The sequence below is a fragment of the Tetrao urogallus genome (assembly GCF_951394365.1).
Source record: "Tetrao urogallus genome assembly, chromosome: 1".
Taxonomy (NCBI): domain Eukaryota; kingdom Metazoa; phylum Chordata; class Aves; order Galliformes; family Phasianidae; genus Tetrao; species Tetrao urogallus.
In genome coordinates, this window is record NC_136813.1 from 134,540,606 (window position 1) to 134,568,365 (window position 27,760).

A 27,760-nucleotide genomic window follows, 5' to 3' on the forward strand; every position below is an offset into this window, starting at 1 on the left:
TAGGAAACTGCACCAAAAAAGTTTGACCGTTTTCCACAGAAAGTTACTGTGAGTTCAAAAAAAGGCTGTATGCAGTTAAAAGCACAGAGTGATCCTATGATTAAACGTGATCAAAGGAGAAGTGGTGTGCTGTGTTATGGCCGTATCATTATTCCCCTTGAAAAAATGACTCAGTCCTTCAATCTGGTACCAGCTTGAAGCAAGGTAGAAAGGAGATTAAAAAACTAACCCACATCTTACCTGCCTCACTGTGTAATTCCAACACAGTACAAACTAATGGCCTGTTACCTTTAAGGTAACAGCTAAAAATTCCACAAGAATTGTAAACTTCGGTCGTCAGACCCCCTAAAGTCAGCCATTGATGTGGCAAAGCCAGTGTGTTCAAACAAAATAATAATGATCCCCACACTTAAGTGTCTGGGTTGAAAATATTTAATAGATTTAAATAAAACCTTAACAGCTGTAAACAAAGAGAAGCCTTCTGCTACCTTCACTAGTGTCGGTCCTTCAACTGGTTTCCCTCCTGGCTGTGGTGGTGAAGGCCAAGTGCTCATACTGAACAACAAACAATGGGGGCAGAGAGGAGATTAGCAAACCACTTGGAACAGAAAAACAGGAACCTGCGTTGCTTTGGGTGTTCTTCAAAAGGTGTGGATCACAGAGTTGATCTACAGCCCGCTTCTCTGGTCTGCATCAGTCTGATTTCCCTCTGTGAAACTAGGAACACATGAAACCAGATAACGCTAAAGCACCAAACTGAAGGTTTGAAGAAAGTACAAGTGAATACAGTGGGAAACAATTTCTGCAGCAGTGCGTGAGAAAAAAAGTTCTGACCTTTCTTAATTCTGCAAAAGCTGATCCAAAGGCAGGCTTGACCTGGGTTCTCTCCCTGATCCACTGTGGCAGCTTGTTAAGGATAGCAGGGCGTGAGTACCTGTGGTCCAGGAGCAGGATGCTTGCAAAGTCCTTCTGGTGGCGAATGGCTCTTCCTGTTCAGAGTGTGCAGCTGTGTTAAACTGCATTACTGAGTTGTTTGTTCCCAGGCAAGTAAGCTCATATGCATCATCTGTACTCAGAATGATTGGTTCTGCTTTCTTTTTCCCACCCTGCTTTGATGCAGTCACATTTTGTATCCCCCCGCCTGCTCAAGGATGAATTACCTATTGACTGGTTTACTGCCTTCATGCACAGGTTTTCAATCAGCACTCTGCTAGGTGCCTGGCTAGCAGCTCTTGGCTAGAAAGGAGAAATAGGTCAGAGTGAACACGAGGCTGATGTTAATCAAATTAGGGAGAGTCTTAATGAAGAAGTGAGGTAAACAAATACTTTTATCCTGGCAGAATGAGTGGGTATCCACACAGATCCCAAGCTGAGTGCAAGGACAGACAGAAGAAAAGCTGCAGTTTTAGAAAATTATTTTGAACAGTCACAGAGAGCCAGCCTCAGGCCGCTTTGAAAGCAGAGCACTTGTCCCTTGCTGCTCAGGAACAGCGTCTGCAGTGGGCAGTAAGAACAAGTACACCAAGAGAAGTGAGCCTGGCATACACATTCCACCACCTTGACACCTCCTCTGCTGTGAAGGGACTTGGTTCCCCTTGGAACTCACTTCCCAGGGAGCCCTGGTGTTGCTTCTCTCCACTGACCCCTGTGCATAGGTCTTACTGTACAAATGCAGTATGGGGGTGGCTGTGCTCCCATTACCACAGTCTGAGAAACATGGAAAAGCTCAAAGGAAAAAGGAGTCTTTGAAGGCAACAGTGGAACTCAGGTGCCTGGAGGGAAGTTAGTAGTAAAAATCAGAGGTAAAAAAAGCAGAGGTGTGTCTGTTACCATTGTTTTATCAAGCCAAGTCATTTTCTCTTGAAGCTCTGGAGATTTAATGTTGGGGTAAGGCATTCCCACCATAATCACACACCTGCAAGGGGTGAGGGAGGACCGCATTATTCTTTATGTCTCATCCTAAAGCACTTTGCCAACAGACTGATAAATTAGAGGTCACTGTACCCCTGAAAGACAGCCAGCCTTGAAGACCAAAGGCGGCAGTAAAACACACTAGTCTGACAAGCACACTCTGAACTGGAAGCTGCAGAGGGATTCAGGGTGCCAGAACAAGGAATTATCTAGCACAGCAAGCCTAACTGCATTACTCACATGAAAAGTACACTGGACAAGTGAGTTTTACATTACCTGCAGACTCGGCTCGAGCATCAGCCCAAGCCACCTGATCCCCAGACTTTCTATCTATGCAAGTACCAATGTGTCCATCCTGCTCGGAGTCACTGCACTACAAGCCAAGTGCTCACCTCAAAAGGAGCAGCCACCTTACCTTCCCAGGTCATCCGAGAAATTGATTCCTTCACTCATTTTGCCTCCAACTACAGAAAGCAGCAGGGCCCCCGTCATCTGGCCTCCAGCCTGGCTGCACCGCTGTGAGAGAGGGACCAACAACTTAAACCAGAGCAGGGAAGATTTCTGTGCTTCAGAAACACACACCTGGATTAGAGCCCTCTTTCCCAGCTAACAGCTGCAATGCTCTCTTTACAACAGCGCTCCCATCTGCAGACAAGATAATTCACTCCCACCACCCTGCCAGCTCCACTCACCTTTATGCACTTGGCATACTCCACCAGCACCTGCTCCACCTGGTTGGCTTTCTTAGGCTCCTGAAAGATCTGTCACACAGTGCATCAGTTGCAGCATCAGGAAGCAACGACAAAACAGATCATTTTATTCACATGCCATTAAATAGCACATGGAACTAAGACCAGGAAAGGCCAAGTTAACTGTAAGAAAACCACTTAACCAGCACCTTTTCCTTCTACCCCTGGAAAAGCAGGGCATGTTCACTACAGCACTTTCAGCTGGGCTCTGAAGGCAGCAGCGGCTTCCCCTGCCCTCCAACATTCCCTTCCAGCTCAGGCAGCTTTGTCTAATGGTGCAAGAAGTCAGAAGTCATCCAAGAGATGAAAGGCTGGAAAGCACATGCCCTTCTTCCAGATAGAGGTGCAGCAGGCTGGAGAGACCCTCAGCTGCAAGGTCTTGGAGGACAGTGATTGGGCCAATTAATTTGAATCGCAAGTTAATTCCATGTAATGGTTCCTTTGCCCAGGAAATATATTAGTTTTCTATGCGCAGAGTAATATTTTTTTTGTGTTACTCCAGCATCCCTAATGGAATTATAAACTAACAAGTTACTGAAAGCCCTTGCAATTAATTGAGCCTGGATCTCAATAGGTGCTGCACCTTGGCTTAAATCACAACTTACTGTTCTGATAAACAAGAAATGCAACATCTATCTTTTCTGCAACAGTAAAGAACCTGCAGGATGCATTTTCTTTTGGTTAGCAAGGAGTGCTGTGAGCATTTTACCAGCCAGAGGCAGTCTTTCAGTAGAAAAGCAACTGGCAATTACAAATGTAAGCTAAATCTATTTAATTCATTAAACAGTAGCTATTTAATCCTCTGACTTAAATTAATTTTTCCTCTGTAATTTAAATAGAATCTCAGTGTGATCTCACCACAGCCACCTCAGGAAAGACTTTAACCTTCCTCTTCTATGATATGATCTTGTGTGTAGGCAGCTGAAAGTCACACTCTCTGCACTGCTACCAAATTGCTTTGCTAACGCATATCCAATTTGCTGGAGACTGCAAAGGCCAAACAAGAACAGATCAGCTGAAAGGCAGAGCAAGCTGCATGACTGCGGAGTGAGCCATTGGAGATGCCAGGCAAACCATAAGGACTCCCACAGAACACACCTGAAAAACATTTTGAATAACAGCTGTGCAAACACGTGGACAAGATGAAGCGTGGTGTTTCCACCACAAAAACCTACGAGCAGATCCACATGCCAGAATGCCTGCACCAAGGCTGTGAAATACTGTGCTCTGCTAGCACGTTATTAGCTTTTGATGAAAGAGAAATCACATAACAAGGTATCTGTCATTTTCTCTTTTCTTTTTTCCTGGCACATCACCGAAGTCCCTGCTCTCCCCCTAGGACAGTCAGACTGCCTGAGCTCCAGCAGTACCCAACCTTCAAGTAACTGGGACAGTACTTGTACAGATTTCATATCTGCAGTGATCTCCCTATTTAGTGTTTCTCATTGCTCTTCCAAATGCTCGTCTTTCAGTTCTCAGCTCTACACTTCTACCAGAAAAATACTAACAGCATTTATCCTATGAATTGCAGGCTAGTACAGTTCTGTCTGCCCCTTGGCCATGCTGGTCTGTGGTCAAGGGACAAACAGCTGAGCCTGGGAAAAACCAATTCCCCGTAGCAGCTCAACTCAAACAGCTCCCCAGCTGCAAGGGAACAAGCTCAATGACTACAGAAAGTGAAGACTGTCTCCCCCCATGGCCACTACAGACTGCGTGCTTAAAGAATCTGTAGCTGCATTTAATCTAATTTAGATCCCAGCTCTGTGATCAGCCGCCCGGGAAGTATCATTTATTCATTACTGGAGGGATTGGCTAGATAAACATCCGTTCTGCTCTGCTGTGCAGAGTATGAGAACAACTCAGGGAGAGGCCTGTAATGCATAGATAATTGTTTGACTTTTGAAGCTCCTATTTGCAATACCAACTGCCCCTGGCTGCACAATTACCTTCTTCTTAGTTGCCAGGCGGGTGAGCAGCCCTGTTTGCTCCCAGTGCGCATACACCTGCTTCTCATAGTCATAGGAGGGGAAGAAGCACACCACACCCCCTGGGACCACGTTGCACAGGTTGCAGAGGATTCGGCCTGTCTCATCCATCTGCAAGAGAGAGACAAGAGCATATTGCAGCTGACAGGAGCTCCAGCTAATGCTGCTCCAATTTTGCGCACGATCCCAGGATCACACCTCCCCTATGACATGCATTGGTGGAGGAAAGACGTGGGAAATACAAGAGGCCTGAGTGCTGCTAAGGGAGCTGGGAATTGCCAAAAAGCTGTTCACTGCTTGGCTTCTCCTCCTAATTCAGTTTCTATTGCCAGTGTGGAGCAGTGGTCACTCAAGAGGGTCTGTGTCTGTTGTCCCAGTGGATGGAAACGTCTCATACTAGAAGAGGTGTGGAGAGCTAGCTAGCACATCTGGTGGGATTCAGAGCAGACCCAGCACCTTGTGCTGGCTGCTGACTGAGCAAAGGAAGGGAGAAGTGCAGAACCACCATCCCTGTGGTTAGGGCTGCACTCTGCAGGGCTGCCCTGCTCCACTGACAGAGTCTTCCAGTCTGGGAAGTAGTCAGATCTCTTTCTGGTGTCCAGCACACAAATGCAGGATCTCAGTACAGCCAAACAGCTGCTAGTCTTCCTTGCCCTCCAAGAGGTTCTTCTGAGCAGGCAGCTCAACACCACGCTCCTCTTTCCCAATTACCTGGCAACACACCAGCCCCAAATCCCATGTATTGTCCCTCCCATGGCCTTTGATCATCACACTTTTCGGAAAGTACTATGAAACATAGGAACATAGGCAAGTGAACCAAAAAAAAAAAAAGAGACACTTCAGAAGGGAACAAAGGAAGACTGACCATCTGGGGCAGGTCTCTTGTCTGGTAGGTGAACTCCAGCTGCTGGTTGGAAGGACCACTGCAGAGGACTATGGGTAAAATATTTTCTGGAGGGATCACGTGTCCTGGAGACAAAAAAAAAGTAGTGAGAGTCAACATGGCTGCCCCGTGCATCAACACTGCTAGCTGAACAGCATCATCTGTGTGCAGTGACACAGGCATGTGTTTGTCTGATGAGGTACTCAGCTACTCTGGCCTCTGCTCCTCAAGCCCCTGGGAAGGTGAGGTGCTACCTACTGCTGCCAGCCAAGAGCACTGAGTTCAGTGCGAGGAACAAGCACCCCTAAGGACTGTTGCCATAATTTCTAGAATAGATACCACGTTGCTTACAGTGCTGACAAAACAGCACCTATGGCAGATAGTCCAACACAGATTATGACCCCTCCCTTTTCCCCCAGCACACTTACCGCAGGAGAACTCCATGATACGTGCAGGATCCACACCAGCACAGGACAGCAGCTGCTCCCGGAAATCAGCCACCTGCGGACCACAAGCCAGAGAGAAGTGAAGTCCCAAGGGGCACTGCAGCAACAGCCCTGGTGTTGCTCCTTGAGCATCAGCGTTCAGAGAGCTGATGAGCTCAGCAAGGGGGCTGCCAGCAAGGAAAGGAGATGAGCTTTCTCCATGATGTGAAAACCGAGGGCATGAGAATGCTCAGCCACCAGCCATACTCTGCTCCCAGGCTTGTGGGACCTTCTGTGCCCCTGCCTTGCTGTCTTCTGCTCAGGCTAAGCCAAGTGCTCAGGAGCAGAACCTCAAGCTGGCCCAAGCAGAACAGGCAGCATGAAATGCAGGCAAAGTGCCTTTCAGCGCCCATGCTCCCGAGTCTTGCTCTGGCCCTCCTGTGTGGGTCAAGTTTCCTGTGTAGAACCCCTCCTCTTTTCACCCATTATGCTCCAGTTTCAGACCTCCCCAGGCCCAGAAGTCCACTACCAGGACTCCCAAGCACTGTACAGTCCACATTGTGGACTACAGCTATATCATCTCTCTAAGTTGCAGACAGAAGGGTTCAAAGATGGAGTGAAGGCCTTCCGAAAGAAGGCCACTTCTTCTCCAAGGTCCTGCACTTCACAGCTTTCTTCCATCCCTTGTCTTCACAAGAGCAAAGAGAAGATTTCAGGACATTCCTACCCAGAAACAGGAATGGAGGAGGCATAGGAGAAGTCTTTTCCTACACACAACCCAGGCAGTGAGAAGAGCATGTCCCAGTGGCACTAAGCTCTTTCCCTGCCTCCTTGTAGATAGCACCAGAGATGTCTTTGTTCCCTCACCGGCTGCATGGTGCCCCCAGCAATGATTACAGCACGACATTCTTTCACCACCTTGGCAAAGTGGACAGCTGGATTCAGCAAGAGGAATTTGAGGCTGCTCTGACCAATAGTGCCTGGAAAAAAAGAGAGGCAGCACTGTGAATTACCCGTGACAAACAGGGATACGAGAGATACTCCCTCTTGCCTTGCACAATCTGGCAGATCCCCACCTCTCCAAACAAGGTCCTGCTATTCAATGCTGCCATGGCAGCAATGGGTAATGACAACCTCGAAGTTACTTTTCATTTCCTAATCTTCCCGGAATGGCGAAGAAGAACACTAGATAAAAGCCAAGATAAAAACTAACATCCAAAGTGGGAGCTTGCTTGAGAGCAAGCCCTAGCCGCAGTGCCCTTGTTAAGAATTCCTTTGGAATCATGAGAGTCCTCGCACAGCCTGAGCCTGCCAGCCTCAATCAAGGCTGCACAGGTACGTTCTGGTAGGACTGCAGACTCACAGTTGCCTCCCTCCTGCCAATGAAATGGCCTGTTTGTAAGTCACATCTCCTCTCACCAGCTCTCCTATTCCAATACCTTGCCTATTGAGAATGACTCGACCATCTTCATTTGCGTTCGTGAGGGCTGAGAGAAATCCCTCGATGTGCATCAGAGGAGAGGCAGCTCGGAGCTGGTCATTGTCAGCCTCCACGGGAGGGCTCTGGAGAGGGCCTAATGGCCAGAAGAGAAAGAGAGAGGCAGGCAGTGCAGGCTGCACTTCTAAAAACAGTTCTGAGCGTTAAATACAGATGGAACACAATATCCAAGTTCCATGTCATTGCTAACAACAACAACAAAAAAAGCAATATAGTTTTGTAGCTGACACCACTAAACAGTTACCCATGATAGCTCAGGTTGCAGAGACAGCAGGTCACAGAAGTGCAAAGCTTAAGTGCATTCAGTATAAACACAATCACATCACTCCACTTGGTAGGGACCTCAGGAGATCTAATCAAATGTATAATTGCCAAAGTCATCTAGTCAGATATATTAAAAACACCTCTGCAGAACACCTCCAGTAGTCTCTCACTCTTTGATTCTGGCCTCCTCTTCCCCCATGCAGATGCACGTCCCATGTCCTCACTTTGTTCATAAATGCACAAGTGGAGGATGTCTGAACTCACCTTCCTTATGAGATCCCTGCTGGAGAGTCATAAGAAAGTTCTGCAAACCAGCCAGCTTCTGGTTCTCCTTGTTGGTCTTCACAGCTGGGGCAGGATTGCCGTATCGCTCCACAAATCCAAAAAGCTGCCAAGCAAAAGCCAGAAAGACTTAAGACAACCAGCAGCACGAAACAGATAAGACAGAAACAGGTTTTCTGGCCTGTTAGAGATAAGGTTCCTTGGCAGGCGTTCACAAACCAGCCCAATAAGAATCTATCAGCAAAATCCCATTATTTTTCCCACCATCAAATCAAAACCAAACAAGTCATTGAATGCTGTTGACCATAAAGCTGCAGGAGCATTACCTTCCTACTGATGAGGCTCTTCTCACAGTAACGCTGCACCTGTTGGAAAAAGACGACAAAAATAACTGGTGCTCAACATCCTGCCTCCCATCCTGTTGCCCTCAGTCTGTACCCAGCAGGGATATCACTTGCTGTGCTTGCTGTTCTCTTGGGGAGCGATGGACAGTTCTTTGTGAGACAATTTATTACTAAGACACTGCTTCTAGAGTGGGAATCTCTTTGGTTAAAGCACAGTGTCTGGAGATTTGAGGGATGGGTTAGCTTACTAGAGCAGTAGCATTTCTTTACCCTTAACCTTTGCAGTTTGGCTTTGCCTACAGACAGCATGTGCACTCATCTGCATCTGCATTTAATTGCTTGTTTTCTTCTGCCCCAAGATCACCCATCCAGCTTCAGTGCACTGCTGACCAGATAGTAGCAGAAGATTTCTGTATAACAGGGAAGCATGGGCAAGCTGCTAGAAAGTAGATACTGCCATGTGGCACTTGACCCTACTTCCAGCTCTCACAATGGCTTCCTGATAATCTTGAATAAGCCATGAGCTGCACCCTACAGAAGACACTTGCACTTACCTTGAAGAGGTTGATATTATCAATCTGGCTCTGAAATAGGAAGTCATTGATGGATTTCAGCTCTGTCCCTAAAAGAAAAAGACAAAAGGAAAAAACAAACAAACAAACAACTTATCAGCTGCTGGGCCTTATTAGCTGCAGTCCCTTACTGCCCACATCCATGTTCCTGCCCAGTGATGTTTGCTACAGTTTTACCTGTTTGGGAAACTGCCTGGCAGCTAGGATTTTGGTTCACATTTCCTGCAAAATATGAAAACAATTAAAGGAAGGCTTACTGTGAGTCTTAATGTTAAACAAGGAACTTAAGCAAACAACTGAGCCAAAAGCACAGCATAAGTACAAAAAAAAAAACCAAAACCTCCAAAGAATCAAGAATCAATTTCACATCTGGAAGAAGTAGCTATGCAGAGAAAATGACAGCTCCCACTCAGCTTTTCTTTCCCTTGCAGGATAGCCCCACACTGTAGGACAAGTGTGCTGCTGCATCTTAAGAAATGCCACCTACATTCCTTCTGTAGCAGGAGGCAGCAGGTAGGGCAGGTGCATACAAATGCTCACACAGTCATCAAGCTGCAAAGATGAAGGGACAGGGACTGCAGTGCATCCCTCACCCCTCTTCAGTGCAGCACCGGGAGGCGCACAGGCTGACAGGTGATTGGGATAAGGGGAAAACCTGAGGACAGTTCCACGCTCAGACCCTGACAGACAGAACAGTATTAATTGCTGCCATTCACTGTGCTTTATGTGCCAGTGTTTAACACCCACCTCACAATTCACTTTGCAGCCTTGATCATGAAGCTGTACTCGGGCTGCAGACTAATGAAAGCATTGAGCCCAGTGTCAGGAAAGGAAGACCAGCAGGGACAGAAGCTCTCATCTAAGAGAAGGGCACAGGGCACCAACACGCTCCTGCACCAAAGAGCTGCTTTTTCCCTGTGTAAGAGGTTATGGTGGGCTCTCCTTAAGGCACACTGATGTATAGAGGACAGTGCGTTACAGGAGAGGAGCCACACGAATGCCAGTAAATTTAAAAATCACAGAAAGGAAAGGCACCTTTCAAGAAAAGAAGAAAAAAAATAAAATCACTCTGCAGAGGCATGCCTGCCACAGGCAGAGGTCTTGCCACAGGCAGAAGTCTTGCCACCAGATGACACAGGAAGATAATTCTGTGCAGCTTTTGTGTAGTGCTGATTACTGTCACACTTGTTGTATTCCTCACTTTAGACCACACCACCTCCCCATTCAAATCAGATCTGAAAAATCACACAGGAAGAGGGGAACTGCTCCTATCAACTTACAGCATCACGCTCTGCTCCTCAGCTAACGAAAAAAGAGAGGGGTTCAGACAGACACCGTATCCTCATGTTATAAAACAGGCTGAGAAATGATAATACCGGCATCAAACATGAGCAGCAACTCCTCACAGCCTGTGCAGGAGCAGGGACAATGCTCCGAAGGAAGACCAGATGCCTCTGAGTTTCTAAGCATCCACAGAGAGAGAAATGGCTTGCTTACCTCCCAGCATGACTACAAACCGCTCCAGCAAATACAGGATCTGCTTAATGTACATCAAGTTCTTTGCCTTCAAACGTTTACTGTGGAAAAAAAAAAAAAGGAGGTATTAGGCTCCAAGACATCTTCAAGGACTAACACACAACTTCCTAAGCTGCAGAGACAAGTAAACTGAACTCCCCTTAATTTGGGGCTGAAAAGAACCAGACAGCAGTAGAGAAGATCTACATGCTGGGGAACTGTGAAGAAGCAGTTAGGAAGCAGATTCTGCTACGTGGCGCTTGGCCCTACTTCCAGGCTTCACACAGGCTTCCTGATAACCCTGAACAAGCCATCGGCTGTGCCCTACATAAGACATTTGCTCATACTCCCTGTTTGTGACTGGGCTCTGAACACCCCCATGCACTCAGCCATGCAGCCCAAGCACTTGGCTGTTCCTACAGACGCCTTTGTCCTCACACACAAATTACAATGGCAGTGACCCCCACGTCTCTGCCGTGATGACACTGTGCAAATTCAGTAATTAGCACTGAACACAACAATCAGCCACTGCAGGTATGACAAGATGTGAGATTTGGTCACAGTCAAAAAACACAGAGTCTCCTCCTCCTCAGAGCTTCCTGCCTCTTCTATAATGCCAGTCAGCCCACAAAAGGTTAAGATCCAGGAGATGAAAGACTGGAGCTTTCATAACTCTGCATCACAAAGCAGGAATGATTAGAGATAGATTGGGAAAAAAACAGAGTGTAAGGAAAAGCCAGAATCCTCAGGGTATCCCCTTTCTCACTGCTTAATACCAGCCCCAGGAGTCTGACTTAGATGGGTTCTAGACAGAGATAATGATGCAAGTGGCTTTTCATCTGCAGAAGTATTAATGCAAATAACCTTCCTCTGGGAAAAAGCAAGAAAGGCCTTGCAGACGTGAGACAAGCCACAGCATCCATGCTGCCTGCTGCTGTTACAGTCTTCTCTGAGATCCTCACCTGTATCGCTCCATGTACTGCAGCAGCTGGGAGTGGGCACAGCACAGCTACAAGGACAAAAAGCAGAGCTGGTATTATAGAGGAGTTGAGAAAGGGTGCTCACCCACGGTTAACAGGCCAGGCCACGACTCACCTGAGAGCCACTGACCTCCGCGCTATGGATACAGGTGATGGTGTCTATGAGGTTGTGGGCCTCGTCGATGATTACAACCTGGTCCTTCAGGATGATCCCTGCAGCATTCCTGGTGGCCTCATGCAAGAGCATCTGGTAGGGCAGCACCACCAGCTACAGGGGAAGCACACGCTGCTCTCATTCCAGCTCTCATCCGGATGGACTTAGAGCTCTCACCAGCTCATAATAGGCCTACATCAGATAGCCTTGCAGCATTCCATCAAGTTACTTACTCTTATTATGGGAGAAGGAGCAGAAGAGACAGAAGAATGTGCTTGAGAGGTAAGCTGAGGGAAAATGATTGTGCCTACTGATTCCTGAACTAGTTTGACTCCCAAATTATTGTAAGAACAGCCTAGAAGCGCAACAGCAAGTTACCTTCCTAATCTCCTTCTAAGGACTGAAAGCGTGTCTGTTAACAGAGAACCAAGCAAAGAAGAGCACTGGCAAATCCTAAGACTATAGACATGTGCCTGTATCACCTCAGTTACTGACCATTTCAAGTATTTCAAAATGCTTGATCCAAAACTGGCACACTTACAGCCTCCCTACTAGCTTGAAAGAGATACTCTTTCCTTTTTCAGCAAAGCTAAACCTGACAGAAACACAACCTCTTTACAGACTCCAAAAACACTATGCAACAAAGTGCTGCTTTGCTTTAGTAATTGGTTTATTCTTAGAGATCCTGGCACTGATTCCCTAAGCAGTGTCCACACCTTACCTGAGCAGCAGGAATAGCGTATCGACTCCCATAATAGGGGCAGGCTTTGGTCTCTTTTCCCAAAGTCACCAACTGCTCGATATCCTTCACTTCCACTAGAACTTCATCACGGAGAAACTGCATTTGCTCATAGGAATAAAACGGGCACACAGTGCGACTCACACGTCTCTTCTTCCCTTCAACTTCTGCATCACTCTTCTTTTCTGACAGCAGAAATCAAAAGCAAGCCATGAGTACCACTGAAAAATCTAAACTCACTACTTTGTACCCTGGTAGTTGTACCTTCTGAACTTCAAAGCAGCCTTTGTCATGAGTATCTGACCCATCATCTATTGAAGGAGTATGAAAGCAGTGACATTTCCACCCTCGCTGCGGACACTGCTCTTGCTGGTTAGATTTACTCATGTGACATTTCCCCACATTTCTAGCAGTAAGTTACAAAGACAAGCATCCTTCCATTGTGCGAGTCCTGATCAATGCAAGATACTCAGCAAATACATATAAATCTTGGTGTGCTAACAAAGTACAAAAGGTAGAAGCACTAAGGATCTCTAGCTCTGCTCGCCCAGCTTGCCCTTTTCAGACTCCTACTGCTCTCTTCCTTGAACTGACTGGCAGAGTGCACTGCCTGCAGCCTCTCACCCCCACCAGCTTTATCAGCCATTGCTTCCCCGTGCTGAAGTGTGCATACCGTGTTTGTTCTTTTGCATCTCCGTGCAGCGGTCATTGATGAGCTGCAGAGCCCCCAAGCGGCGCACCTCCTCATTCACACACAGGTTCTTTGACATGTAAAGAGAGGGGACAGCAGGTCAAAGAGTGTTCAGTATGCACTCTGCTGGAAAACAGACTTACTTAAAGCAATCCCAGGCCAGATTCCAAACCAGAAGTCAGGCACCTTGTGTAGCTGCTGCAACAAGCATGCTCAAAACCCCAAAAGAAATCAGTAAGGACAGAAAATGAAGATAGGTGTCCTCAGATGGCTCACTGCTACACAACTTCTAAAGAAACGCTAGCAGAATTAATATCTACAAGAGTGCCTTCCCAGTGACTCAGGCATCTATAATCTTCCACATCAGAAGAGGGAAAACAGACTTTTGCATTTACATCAAAGGGCAAATGGCCGAACAGCTCACAGAAAAAGGTGCATTGCACGGATCTGTATCACATAAATAGCTTTTCCAATGGAAGACTCACCTCAGTCCCCGAGATGCCTTCTGAGGTGTCGCATTCACACACCTCCTAGCAAAGTCCTTTGTACTGAATGAACACACACTCTGGGTCCTTTGTGACCATACCACATACCTGCCTGGATCCCAAGGAGACCAGACGCGTGCCTTTGCCAAAAGGACTTTTCTGCACTTCATGGACAAACTGAGACAACTGGGAATGAGTGCGGCTGCAGTAGTAAATCTGCAATGAGGGAGACCGAAGAAAGATGAGAAGAATATGGAAGCTAACCTCCTATTCTACAACCAGTCCTGGAGGGAGGCAGCCAAGCACCTCAGCAACATTAATCTTGCTGAAGCCTTCAAAACACAAAGGAAGGCATATGCTGGAATGTCACCGTGTAACTGCCAAGGCCAACAGCCTTCTCTTTACTTTCTGCTGTGCATTTGTCCTTCGTTTCCATTGAATTTTCCAAGGCCTTACAATAACTGGGACTCGTTGTAGAGTGATGAATATGTGCTTCTTGCAGCAAACCACAGAAAAACGTCAGCCATGTTAGCAGAGCAAACTGCTTAGGCAGCCAGTATAACCCAAAAGGAGATGAGAGCAGCAGAAACAGTTGCTATTATCAACAAACTTGGCAGTCCATGGATGGCACTTCCTAAATCCTTCCATACTGCATTACTCTGGGAAGGGTGCAACGAAGCCATAATTCTCTCACACTATTCTATCAGGTGGCACAAATTACCCTCCTCATCTCACCTTCGTCACATGCTCTTCTTCCAAATCATCATCATCATCTTCCTCCAGCCTAAGAAAAGACAAAGCCCAAAGAGTTTGCTTTCAGTGACTGGGAGTTACAAACAAAGGATGCTCTCCCTCAAGGGAGGTGCTTGTGTCATCAGCACGTAAAAAAAATGACTTTCCAAGAATACTATAGGTGGGCACAATCATGCCAAGCTTTGCTCTTTAAAAGAAAAATGTCTGTGGGGTTGTGTCTTTAGCAACTTCAAGAAGCATCTTTAAAAAAAAAAATAATTAAAAATCTGGTGTTTTCTAAGCCCCAGGCATAAACTAATCGGAGCTATACTATCCTTTGGTATGCTTATTTATTTATTTTTATAAAGCATTCCCCTTAGAGACAATTTACCACCCTCAAGCTGTTGCATGAAGAAGAAAAAGTTTCAGGAAGATATTTAGCTGCCATACAATTCCTCAAAGGCAACAGCAGTTTAATGCTTAGTAACTGCTTCATTTATATGTAGCTTAACTGCTTTGCGATTTTAAGGCAGGAGGATCTGTCTAGATACTAATTAGTAAATTTGTATTTTAGATGTATTTGTCTTTTCATGCTGAAAACTCTGGATCCTGGCTTTCTGCATAGCGCCAAAAGAACAGTTGTATATGTTAAAGCGTGCGCTTGGTTTTCATGCTGTAGCTGTCTTCAAAATGTGACCTTCTCTCCCTTCAGAATATCAAAAGATGCCATCGCTAATCTGCAGAACTGATAGCTTCCTTTGATGCCCCCAGGAGCATTTTGCTTTTCTAATGCAAAGTTCATCTCAAGGCATTCACCCAGCATCCAGAGGCGCTCTGGGAAACAGGCATGGGAAAAGGCAGGAGGTTGTCATGCATTTTAAGGAAGACCTGCTTTCTCAGAAGACACTTGAGGCTGATGACAGTGAGCGGAAAAAAAGCAACACCAACCAAAAAAAAAAAAAATAAAGAGAATCCTAATGAAAAAACAACCTACCAACCAATCAGTACCACAGCTTCAATGGGGGAAGAAACTCCAGATGTGCACAAGACAGAGCCACCTATATATCCAACAGCGTAAGATGCTCAAGAAAGCAGTCGCTGCTGAACAGCTGAAATCCCTTCAATTAAGGCAAGCCAAAAATGATCATAAAACATTAGAACCCCCTCAGCCCCTGTCCTTACCCAGATCCCACTTTCTTTTCTTCGTCACTCTCATATTCAGCAAGGATCAGCTCCTCCTCATTGTGATCCAGCTGCTCTGGGACAGCTGTTCCAGCTCCCTCTGACAGAATCTCTTTGCTGAGCTGAAGAAGGCGCTTCATCTCATCCTCTTCAGATCTCTGAAAGGAGCACACCATCTCATTACTTCTCACACAGGGAAGCAGCACTTGCATCACTTTATGCCACCTGCAGTTCAGAGGACAGCTCAGTCTCTTCCCCATAGCACAGAGGAGGGATTGCTGTGTGTATCCCCAGCAGGACAAGCAGACACACCACAACTACTTGAAGCAGTTCAGTGCCACACAGTGCAGGTGACAGCAGCAACCAAAGACTTGCCCACATAAAAGCCTTCTGTGCAAAGGACCTTCTAAACACCTAACTCCTGAAGTGACCATATGCCTACAATCCAGGATTAGTTGCTTAAGTTAGCCAATAAAAATGACTGCCTCAGAAAAAAACTGTAAATAAAAAAACCAACAACCAAGCAAACACATAAGGATGTAATCAAATAATTCACAGCTAACCTAAGGCTACAATAAACTCAATACCTGTTTCAGAGCACAAATTTTCTCTTGTTCTTGTTTTTTCCCCCATTACGTGGCCCTTATTCTAACACAGGTCTATCCCTCTGCACAAATTCTATTAAATTGTTGAAGAACAGTTTTTTATTAATTTTCTGTTCTGACAAAGAAAAGTTCCTTCTTCAGTCTGAAGACGGTATGTTCTAACTTTAATGACCATTCCATCACCGTGGCACGATAAAGAAAGGCAGTTTACAGGGGTAGCTGAAATACCTGCTTTTCCAAATCTATATAGCGTTTCTGAAATTTGCCTTTGTCCTTTTTATCACAAATCTCATTTCCCATGCTTTTCATTCTCCTTTAAGAGAAAGAAGTTCTTTGATCTACTTGGTTTTGATTCACCATTCACCTCTGAACCTTTGATATTTATGCTACATCCTTTTGTCAGGAGTTGACACAGCACTTGAGATGGAGTACACAAACAGCCTGGCTGCCTTATAAGTGCCTGTTTAGGAACTTGAAGTGGGTATTTCTAAGATTAAATCATACCATCAAAAAGCTCTTCAAGTTAAGGTTATTGGAGCCAGATCACTCAATTAAATGGCAGAAAAATACATGTCAACTTTCTGTGTGTAGAAAAGAGATGCTTCCGAACAATACAATTATATTTACAAAGAATTACAGAATCATTAAGTTTTGGAAAAGATTTCTAAGATCATCCAGTCCAACTCCAACCCAACAGCACCATGCCCAGTGCCACATCCACACAGTTCTTGAACACCTCCAGGAACAGCGACTCAACCACCTGCCTGGGCAGCCTGTGCCAGTGCAGCACCACTCTTTCTGAGAAGAAATGTTTCCTAATACCCAACCTCAGCCTCCCCTGGTGCAACTTGAGGCCATTCCCTCTCAACCTATCACTGTTACCTGGAAGAAGAAGCCAACCCCCAACACACCACAGCCTCCTTTCAGGTCATAGGGAGTGATAAGGTCTCCCCTGAGCCTCTTCTTCTCCAGACTGAACAATCGCAGTTCCCTCTGCTCCAGACCTGTGCTCCAGACCTTTCACCTTCTTCAGACACACTCCTGCACTTCAATGCCTTTATTGTAGCAAGGGGCTCAAAACTGAACACAGCATACAAGGTGCTGCCTCACCAGAGCTGAGTGCAGAGGGACAGTCACCTCCCTGCTCCTGCTGACTGCACTATTTTCTCATCCAAGCTAGGATGCTGTTGGCCTTCTTGGACACCTGGGCACACTGCTGGCTTATGCTCAGCTCAGGGTCAACTCACACTTCCAGATCCTTTTCCTCCACGCAGCTTTCTAGCCACTGTGCCCCAAGCCTGTAGCATTACATGGAGTTGTTGTGACTAAAGTGAAAGACCTGCAACTTGGCCTGATTGATGGTCATGCAATTGGCCACAGCCCAGTGATCCAGCCTGTCCAGATCCCTTTGTAGAGCCTTCCTACCCTCAGGCACATCCAACACTCTCTCCCAACTTGGTGTCATATGCAAACTTACTGAGGGTACACTCAATCCTATCATTCAGATCATCAATAAGGACAGTACTGATCCCTGGGGAACACCACTCATGACTGGCTTCCAGCTAGATTTAGCTCCATTCACCACCACTCTCTGGGCCTGGCCCTCCAGCCAGTTCTTTACCCAGCAAAGTGTACCTGTCCAAGCCACAGGCTGTCAGCTTCCCCAGGAGAATACTGTGAGAGATAGTATCTATGAAGGTAATCACATACAGTGGGGAGTACAACCAAAGCCTGACCTCGCTTGTTTTTTTTTTGGGTCTTCAGTTCCTGCAGTCTTAAATTTAATCCCAGTTCTACAGGTTTTATTCCAGAAGTACCATGTCCACACATGCTTATGTAAGAAAGAGCTTTCCAAAAACCCCAAATATTAGCACTTAAAAGCAAATAAGCCATCAGAACAGACATTCTTTTAATCCACACACACATGTTGCCACAGAAAATTCTCTAAGCACAAGTTGCTTTTTACATCTGTACTTTGAAAAGATAACGTAATCAGAAATTTCAGAGAGCCAATTCGGCAATCCAGTACTAAGAGCTCCCTAAATACAGGGGCTGGACAATATAGAGACAAGTCACATGTACAAGCAAGTATTATCAACACTCCAGATTATTAAGACAAAGGAAAATGGTTTTAAACTAAAGAAGAGGAGAGTTAGATTAGACATCAGGGGGAAGTTCTACACTGAGAGGGCAGTGAGGCACTGCCATGAGCTGCCCAAAGAAGATGTGGGCGCCTTATCTCTGAAGGTGTTCAGGATCAGGCTGGATGGGTGCCTTGCCCTGGGGTGGCAGTCAACCCCATGGCAAGGGGTTGGAACTAAACGGTCTTTGAGATCCCTTGCAACCCAAGCCATTGTATGATTCTATGATACCATGATTCTAACCTCTGCAGGCCAACTCACCTTCCTCTTCGCTGCATATTTTAACTGTACATTATGGCGGATTTTCTCAAGACGTTCTTCTCGCTTTTTCCTCCTGATCTGCTCTTCCTGAAATAGAGAATGATGGAAGGATGAAGTCTGCCTAGTCCTATAGAACATAATTACTTTCCTTTTTAGGCATATATTATATATATTATATATTATATATATTATATATATTAGACACTTATAGGCATAATTACTTTCCTTTTTACCCAGGAATAGAAAATAAAATAAAATAAAAATAATCCAACTCTGAAACAAAACTGTCAGCAGTCCCTTTGTCCTTACAGGCCTATGAATGTTGCTACGTTGACAGCAACTATCCTATACTTCACGCAACTTACACAGGAATGCCTCATCCCTTTTAAGTGACACAGACCACCAAGTCACCACCCATGACGTCACCCATCCTGCTCCTCACGCCTTGCTACTTCCCCCCTTCTCTACATGTGAGCATTTCTCAACCTTCAGTCTGTGCACCAAATCCTGCTCTTCTTTCTTCTGCACAAACGCCGTGATCCAGTCTGGTTCCCCAGATGCATCCCTGCTGTTTGGACATGCCAGACCACCAGAAACCAGGGGCTGCTTCTCTTCTTGCCCGCTGCCCTCTGGAGCCAGAAGCCGTGCCTCCTCCTGCTGCTTCTTCTCCTCAAAGTCTCGGAGCCAGGAGAGGGCCCCGCAGATGAGGCTCAGTGACTTTCCCTGGTATTGGAAACAAAGAGCACAAGCCGCACACGGTGTCACTGCTGTAACCGGCTCCTCCACACAGGAGAGGCACCTGGAGTTGGTTCCAGCTGAGTGGGACCAGGCCAAGGCCACGCACAGAGATACCGATGTCGCACTTTATGACCCTGCAAGCGGCACCTCTTTCTGTGTTTTGTCCCCACGGTTCCAAAACTGGCACCACAGACGTGGCTAACACACCTTGTACCAGGACCCCCGATTCTGTGCTTGTGCAGGGAATGAGCCCGGCCTGCCCTACTCCCCCTCCACAAGCACCACTCCGAGCACCACGCTGCAAGCAGCCCTGTCACACTGTCACTATCCCCCCCTCAGCCCCGCTGCTCACCGTGCCCGTGGGGCTCTCGAAGATCCCGACCCGCCCGGCCTCCAGCGCAGCGTACAGCGCTGCCATGAACTGCTCCTGGATGCGGTACGGCGTGTAGGGGAACGGGAAGCTGGCCCGACCAGGGCCGCTCACCTCCTGCGGGCACACAGACAGCCGTGAGCGGGCATCGGACAACACCCGCCCGCTCCCTCCCATGGCCCGCTCTCTGCCAGCCGCCAGCCGCCAGCCGGCCGCCCACCTCCGCCGTCCCGCCATCCATTCCGGCCTCCCCGCTTCGAAACGAGCGGCGCTAGAGCTCCGCCCGCTTCCCGTGACGCGAGGGGACGGCCGAGAGAGGCGGAAGGTGCCCGGCGAGGCGGACCCGGCGGCTGGGCTGATTCTGAATGGAGGATTTCCCCTAACATCTAACTTCAACTTCCCCTCTGTTGGTTTGAAGCCAGCCCCCCTCGTCCTATCACCGCCGGGCTGTGTCGGTCCCCTCCTACTTGTAAACTCCCAAGAACTGGAAAGCCGCAATGAAGTCTCCCCGGAGCCTTCTCCTCTCCGTTCCCATGTATGCATACAGTGACACAAAACAGCATCACACAGAGGAAAAAAAAAAAAGAAAAAAAAAAAGTTTATTTAGGATGGAAACACATCCCTCGTAACAAAACACAGCAATACAGAGGAGGTTTCTGTAACGCAGTCATTGCCACAGCACTACGTGTAATATAGGAATTCCTAACCTAAAGCTCGAATTCCTAACTTAACACCGAGCTTTACACGTTACTAAAGCACAAACAGCAGGGAGCTGAAGAAGAGTTCTCTCACACAAAGGACTACAAAATTGCAAACAGTCTCCTGCCTACCAGTAGGAACCTATCATACGTGCTAAGCATAACGCACACACATCTAAGGGGAACCCTTTTTTTTTTTTAGTTAAACAATGTAAGGCCACTGTTTTGCCCATGTTTTGTTGATGTCCCTAACAGGAAGGTGTTAAAAAACAAGGAGGACAAAGCTGCCCAACACCGGTGATGGGCAGTGTTCCAACTGGCTATGCTTGCACATCCAAGTCTGGGAACAACTCTGTCAGTTTCACTTTACTCAGCCATTTTGTCACCCAGATGTTGTGTATGGAGGTAGGAATTCATCGTCCCATGTAGGATTTGGAACAGAGGATTAAAAAACAGAACGGGTTGAGGTTCAGCTCCTCAGTTTTGGACTCAAGGAATTGGAAGTGCCTGCTCAAATACAGGGTCAACTCACCATATTTAATGGAAAATATGAGTTTCTAAGTCTACTGCAGTGCCTAACGAGCTGGAGTTTTGAATGAGAGCCAACTTGGACCTTTTAAATTTGATCTTTTGCTTTGTTGAAAAGTTATTTTAAAAGCCCAATTCTTCTACTTGTATTCTACCACATACTCACAGTCCCCAAATTACACGGAACTTGGTCTCCCCTCAGCTCTCAGTACTCTTTTGAACTGCCAGTACGCAGTTCCTAGGATGAGCTCCCTGACCTCATAATTTAACATACCACTGGGGTTAAGCACCCAGCCCTGACACTAGAGCTGCTACGATGTCTCCTTAGCCTTTTGCCACTGTAATTCTCAGTACCTATGCTTTTCAGGAGCCCTCAGACACAATCAAATTCTGCTCATTTTCTGCTCCAACCAACCCTATGGGAGAAGAGAACAGGAAGAGAGAGTCCTCCTACCCACAGTACATTTATAAGGCTTCTTGACCACATGGATTTTCAAATGCACTTTAAGCGTTGAGCTTTTCCGGAAGCTTTTCCCACACTCAGCGCACTCGTAGGGCTTGGATCCCGCATGAATCCTCAAGTGTGCACCCAAAGCTGAGCTATGCCGGAAGGTTTTCCCACATTCCTCACACTTGTAGGGTCTCTCCCCACGGTGGATCCTCAAGTGGACATTGAGTGCTGAGCTCCGACGGAAGCTGTCCCCACACTCCACGCAGATGTAGGGCCGCTCCTCCACATGCGTGGTCTGGTGCTTGATGAGAGTGGGTTGGTCGCTGCATCGCCTGCCGCACTCAGTGCACTGGTAGGGGCTGGCCAAGAGGCTGCCATGGTACAGGGGCAACACCTCTCCCCCGTGGATGCGGCGATGCGTGGCAAGTGCTGAGCTCTGGCTAAAGCTCTTCCCACACACAGGGCATTTGTAGGGTTTCTCGCCTGTATGCGTCCGCATGTGGGTCACCAGCGAGGAGCTCTGGCGGAAGGTTTTTCCACATTCGGTGCACTTGTAGGGTTTCTCTCCTGTGTGGATCCTGTGATGCCGAATGATGGCTGAGCTGTCTCGAAAACGTTTCCCGCATACCTGGCACTTGTGGGGCTTCTCTCCAGTGTGGACCCTCCGGTGTATGATAAGGGAGGAGCGGTCGCTGAAGCTTTTCTCACACCGGGGGCAATGAAATGGTTTCTCTCCTTTGTGGCTTCTCTGATGGACGATGAGATGTGAGTTCTGGCTGAAGCTCTTCCCGCACTCATTGCACTGGTAGTGTCTCTCTCCCGTGTGGGTCCGCTGGTGCCTGATCACGTTGGACCTCTGGCTGAAGGTCTTCTCACACTCGTTGCACTGGTAGGGCTTCTCTCCTGTGTGGATCCGCTGGTGTTTGATCAGGTCCGAGTTGCGGGTGAAACTCTTCCCACATTCAGAGCAGCTGAAGGGTTTCTCTGCCAGGTGGATCCTCTGGTGCTGGCTGAGATACGAGCTCCGGCTGAAGTTCTTCCCACATTCGGGACACTCATAGGTTTTCTCTCCCACCTGCTGAATCCAAATGGTGCCGTTCCCACACACTGGAGGGTCTGGCCTGTCCCCAGCAAGGACCACCTTGCCAATGGGAGTGCCATCACCCTCCCAATCCCACACTGCCATGACAGCTCCCTTTCCCTGCCTCTTTACAAAAGACAGCTTCACCTCATTTTCCATCTCCAGCTCCTGCTTGCAGTCTGGTCTTTCATCAGACTCCTGCAGAGTACCTGTAGTGGGCCTTCTGGAGATGAACGGGTGCAAGTCAGCTCTCGCAGGCTTTTCCTGATGAGGTTGAGCTTTCTGTATGTCACCCATGGTCTGGCCACCTGCTGGAGTGAACAGAGGAGCTAGCGATGAATAACCCTCTCCTTTTTTCTCTTCCTGTTCTCTGTGAATCACTGCTGTTCTCCAGCATTCCCATGCTTAATCAAGGAAGGAAGCAGACAGCACCACAGAAACATCATCCCCTGCCAAGCAGAGTACTTTTCTTCTTTGCAGTCATAAACCTTTACCTTACAAAGAAAATCAGACATATTCTGCAGCAAATTGTATCTAGAATTTGTCTACAGAACAGATAGGCAACTGAATGGAATGATAAACTACTTTATTAATCAAGCATGGAAAGGTACATTTAGACTGAAACATTTTGAGGCTCCTGATTTTGTATTAGTGCGGAGAACACAACTGGGAAATGAATGCTAGCAGATTAGCTGGAGGGCACTGCTTACAGTGCCAATATCATCTTATGTGTGGGAGGTCAGAAGCAGAGCAGAATGCTGCAGGCTAAGCCCCTCAGCTTTTGAGTTGGCTGATCTGTTGATGTGGGAAAACAACACCACAGTGGTTATACTGATGCTCAAAGTTCTGCTTATAACACTCAAGGCTGAAAAGCGTTCACAGTACAAATAAAATAACAGCACTCCCCCCCCCAGCACAGACCTCAGGACAGCTTACTGACCAACAACACATTAAAATATCGTCAGAGTAAAAGGAAGAAAAAGCCACATTGTGATTATTTATGCCTCCTAACATTTCAAATATAGATCTTTGCTGAAAAAAACACGATATTTGATTTAATTTCACACAGACTGCTCTTCAAAGGGTCCTGGATTCCCCAGGACCGTGTTTCACTTTTGCATACCTTGCCTGGAAATATTCCTGAAAACAAAGTCTATTAGTACAGAAGCTGAGACGTAGGATGAGTGTGAAGCATGCAGCACAACAAAACCAGATTTTCAGCATTTACTCTTGTATTTCTCCTTCAGGCATGCGCTATTCAATTTCTCACCTTTTGAGCAGCACCTCCACTGTTTCAGAGTTCAGCTCCTCCTGGACACAGTGCTGTTTCTCTTCACTCTGTCCACGAGGTTAAAGAAAAGTCAGGGACAGCAGCTCCTGATCAGAGAGGGAAAACAGATGTAACAAATACCATCAGTTCTAGTAGCAGTGTTGAGAATGAGATTTAGGAAATGAAAGCATCCTAGGCCAGATATAAAATAATGCTCAGAAGCACAAGTCAGGGTCACTGATGTTCTGCCACAGACTGTGACACTGCTGGTGGGGTCTGCTAGCCAGGGCCGTTCACACAGCAAAGACAGGGTTGGCTGCACATACTACTGAGAGCTGCCTGTCAGCTTGCTGAGTTCTGTACAGAAAACAGAGAAGCCTGAAGCCATTTTCTCCCTGTCAACTTTCCTCCCGGTGTGTTAAATATGAACACAGTACAGTCCTGCTGAAGCAGAGGGAAAATGCTGCCCGCACGCATGTGTTGCTTTCTGCATCTGCCTAGAGTCTTCTCCATTGCATCCATGGAGGAGCATTTGCGCGGTGACTCAGCCAGGCTGAGGGAGGGCTGAGGGAGGGATTTTGATCTGTTCACACATCAGCAGCAGCAATAGCAGACCAAAGGCAGAATTTCCCATCCTGTTCAGAATAAGGACACTGGCTGCCTCATTCCTGACAGAGCCCAGGGCTGGAGATGAGCTGAAAAATGCAGCTACACACGTGTGTGTGTGAGCACTGACATCATTTGGATTGGGCAGTTTTGAGTGCCAACATACATGGACTTCTTCTTCAGAGCAGAAGTACAGCGTACGAGTGGGTTTTGTAGGATGGAAAATTAGGTCACCTATTTAGCTCTGTGCTGCATTTGTGCAGCACACTGGGGCATTTTAAGATGCTGAATTCTGAACAGCCAGAAAGGTACAGGTTAGAGAAAGAAGATGCTTAAAAACTGTGCATGTGAATACTAACTGCAACGGCATTGCATCGTGCCACTGGAACGTGGCAGGGAAGCTGAGCCCTCCCTCCCCATGTGTCCCCGTTCAACATACAAGGCAGCAGGGAGGCCTGACCCTGCTGAGACATCCTGATGGTTTTAGGAGAGGAAAGCCACCTTTCTGCTTCAGTCCCTTTCTGCTATCATTTAAGAGTAGCTCCAAACAGGCGGTCAATATGCACCCCAAAATGGTGAGCACCTGCAGAAGAAAAAAGCAGATACAGAAGAGAGATTATTTTGTGCAGAGCTGGGAATGTGGCAGAAAAGCATTACTGCTTGATGACTGCCATAAAAAAGGTGGGAAGCCTGAAACACTACCGAGTACCCAGGTGGGGACAAGGTGCTGGTCAGCCACGCCTGGACAGTGCCATGTCCTTAGGCAACATTGTGGCTGATGAGACATCAGTGAGACAAAGGAGGAAGGAGATGAGCTTCACTGAGCTCCTGACATGATGGGCAGAGGCCCAAAGGGACAGCCCCATGACACAGCTGGCACAGGGAGCCACTGTGCCAACCTTCGGTTAAGCAGTAATAGGGAGGACATATATCTGCCACAAACCCAACAAACAGCTGCTGTTGGGTGCACGGAAGTGGGGAACAACGGAAGCAAGGGACAACAGAGCAAAGAACGAAGGTGTCTGTGACACCACACATCACCACCAGAAACAAGGGAAGCGTGCTGTGCTCCCCACTGCCTGTCCCAGCACCCCCGGTACAGGAGGGAGGACACGGGCAGGTGACAGCCCGGCTCAGGCAGGACAGTGCTATGTCAGTCATGCAGGCTCTCCTGGTTCTGATCAGTGAGTAGAAAATGTCTCTCCTTCAGGTCAGGGTGTGAGGAAGGATGGCTCACCTGGCTGCTCTTTGCCTCCTCACCCCTGGTGTACTCCAGTGTGGGTACACTGGAGGCGAGATGAAGAGAAAAGGGCACCCCCAAAAAACATCAATACACAGATCTCAGATGCTTACAGTTTTACCAGTCTTTATACACTGGAGCTGGTATGTTATTCATCAAGGAGAGACAGGGGAGGACTGAGCTGAGGGAGGAAGGACTTGGAGCTGGACACAGCTGAGCAGAGGCCGGAGCAGGGGTGGAGTCTGGAGATGTGACACAGCTTGGCACACAGATCAGAAATGAGAGCAGAGACTTGGGCTCAAACAACCAGCCAAGAAGGAAAGAAAAGGCCAGATGAGGAGGTAGGGGAGGCAGAGGGAGATGTGAGAGACGACCTTGGTTAAAGGCAAACAGAAGGTTTTAGAGTTGGAAGAAATGGACAGAAAGACATGGCCTATCAGCCTACCTCCTAGTGAGAGGCTGTGGGGGAGTCCCATATTTCCTGGTTTCCTCATTCCCCAATTTCTGTAGATTTCTACAGTCACTTTGCTGTGTCTCATTCTCATCTAATACTGTTTCACAGAAGGCTCAATAACCTCTATGGTCAATTCAAGGGGGAAGTTACATGCTTTTATTTGATCACGCTGCATCTACAGGCACACAGATGTTAATAAGAAGGCAGAGATCCTAACAAGATAGAAGCCATGTAGAAATGTTTAAGTTTGCCTTTACAAGAAAAAAGAAGACAAAGATTAACAGACTACTCCAGAGGTTGCAAAGTCAAAAAGAACGCTTACCTCATCCCTAAATTGCATTCATTTTGCAACTCTTGATTTGTTCCCTCTGTGCACACAGCAACACAGCTCTTGCTTATCTTCTTTTCACATGGATTTTGGCTGTTTAATTCCTGGGATGGACAATGCCTTTGCAATGAGCAGCTGTTCAGTAAGCAGTCATTCTTATTGTTCTGTGCTTGATTTACGTGCAGATCCCATTCAAATGACTCTCTTCCTTGTGAACTTTCTATACACTCTACATTCTAGTGCTTCACAGCTGTTAATTCATTTGCAGTGATTTTGCAAATAGCAAAATGAGGGCAGAGAAGGATTAAAGTTAAAAATACCCACTACTTTCAGAATCTCAGTTTGAGATGTTTCAGCCCTGTCTTCTCAGAGTAGATGCTACTGTAGCACTTGCATTCAAAATACAGCACATGCAGACTCCAAAGCTCTAGGAGACCTCAGCCTTCATATAAATGGCAACACACAAGGTAAGCAAAATTCCATCAACACCACACTGAGAAACCTGGCACTAGCCCAGCATCACACAGAAGCCTCTGTGGTGTAGCCAGGTATAAAACCTACTTCTTAGCACAACGCCCACAAAACTACCCTTCCTCTTCCAGCTTCTCCCTGCTTCCTTCTTCCGTACCCCTGTGGGAAATGAGGCGGATATCCTGAATGCAGCACAAGCCTATCTTACAATTTTACTTCCCCATGTGGGACAGGTCAAGTCTCCACAATGAAGGGACACTGAAGTCCTAAGGAAAGAAGAGTAGCTTGCTGTGGACTTAAATAATGGATACAAAGCATATGCATAAGGAGATGAAACTAAGATTGCACATGGCACTTTTATTTGGGCTCATCTAGCCTCCAAATGTCTGATATCGCCAGCTTTCATAATGTTCTTTGCAGGGAAGAATTGGCTTTAAGTTTTGCACATGGGTTCAGTGAATTCTTGGACCATTTTAAGGGCATATCCATACCTGTTGTGATACACTGCATTAACTCAAGAGGTCACACACTTAAAAGACAAAGACAATTTGCAGACACAAAAGTCTTGAAAGGAATCCACCTCCCTGCTCCAAGTCTGATAGCAAAGCTGCATTCTCAGTACCAGCCATGACTTCCCAGACCTTCCTCCCAGCTCAGGATTTCAATCTCCAGAGATTTTGGTGAAGGCCCCTCAGCCACATACTGTCACCAGAATACTACATCCCTGTTAGTATGGGCAGAGCTGGTCCCCTCCATGCCTCAACCTCAGTTTTTACCCTCTCACAGCACTGCTCTGGATCTCACATCCAGACAAGGCAACAGAGGTCTGGGTTCACCCTGACGGCTCTTCTGAGCGTGCCATGGTTAGCATTTCCTCCTCCTACCCCCCTGCATTTCATTTCTCACCAGTGCTGTCAGGTTGGGGCCGCGCTGCTGGCCCTTGGGTTGGAAAGGCACAGCAACTGGGCACACCACTCTCCAATGATGAGTACCACCAGTTCTTCAGGTCCCTTCAGACCTCCCAACGCGCCAGCACCGCCTGCCACCTTCGCGCGCTGTACGGCTGCCAGAACCCCATAGTCCGAAGACTGGATGAGTATGAAAACCATGGAGTCATCCCAGAAGGT

General features: G+C 47.2%; 1 protein-coding gene across 1 annotated transcript; it reads right to left on the reverse strand.

Annotated features, from left to right (window-relative positions):
* Positions 1–693: 693 nt before the first annotated feature.
* DDX11 (DEAD/H-box helicase 11) lies at positions 694–21,303 on the reverse strand (the record flags this gene model as incomplete). The annotated part of the gene is made up of 27 exons (XM_079549487.1): positions 694–717; positions 835–989; positions 1,161–1,236; positions 1,831–1,915; positions 2,327–2,427; positions 2,604–2,672; positions 4,607–4,756; positions 5,511–5,614; positions 5,957–6,029; positions 6,821–6,933; positions 7,393–7,527; positions 7,980–8,103; positions 8,324–8,362; positions 8,896–8,963; positions 9,091–9,135; positions 10,411–10,490; positions 11,391–11,437; positions 11,524–11,676; positions 12,284–12,486; positions 12,975–13,062; positions 13,586–13,693; positions 14,213–14,261; positions 15,392–15,549; positions 18,399–18,485; positions 18,885–19,121; positions 19,489–19,623; positions 21,277–21,303. 27 exons carry the CDS (start codon positions 21,301–21,303, stop codon positions 694–696), a joined length of 2,733 nt encoding a protein of 910 aa, XP_079405613.1.
* Positions 21,304–27,760: the final 6,457 nt, after the last annotated feature.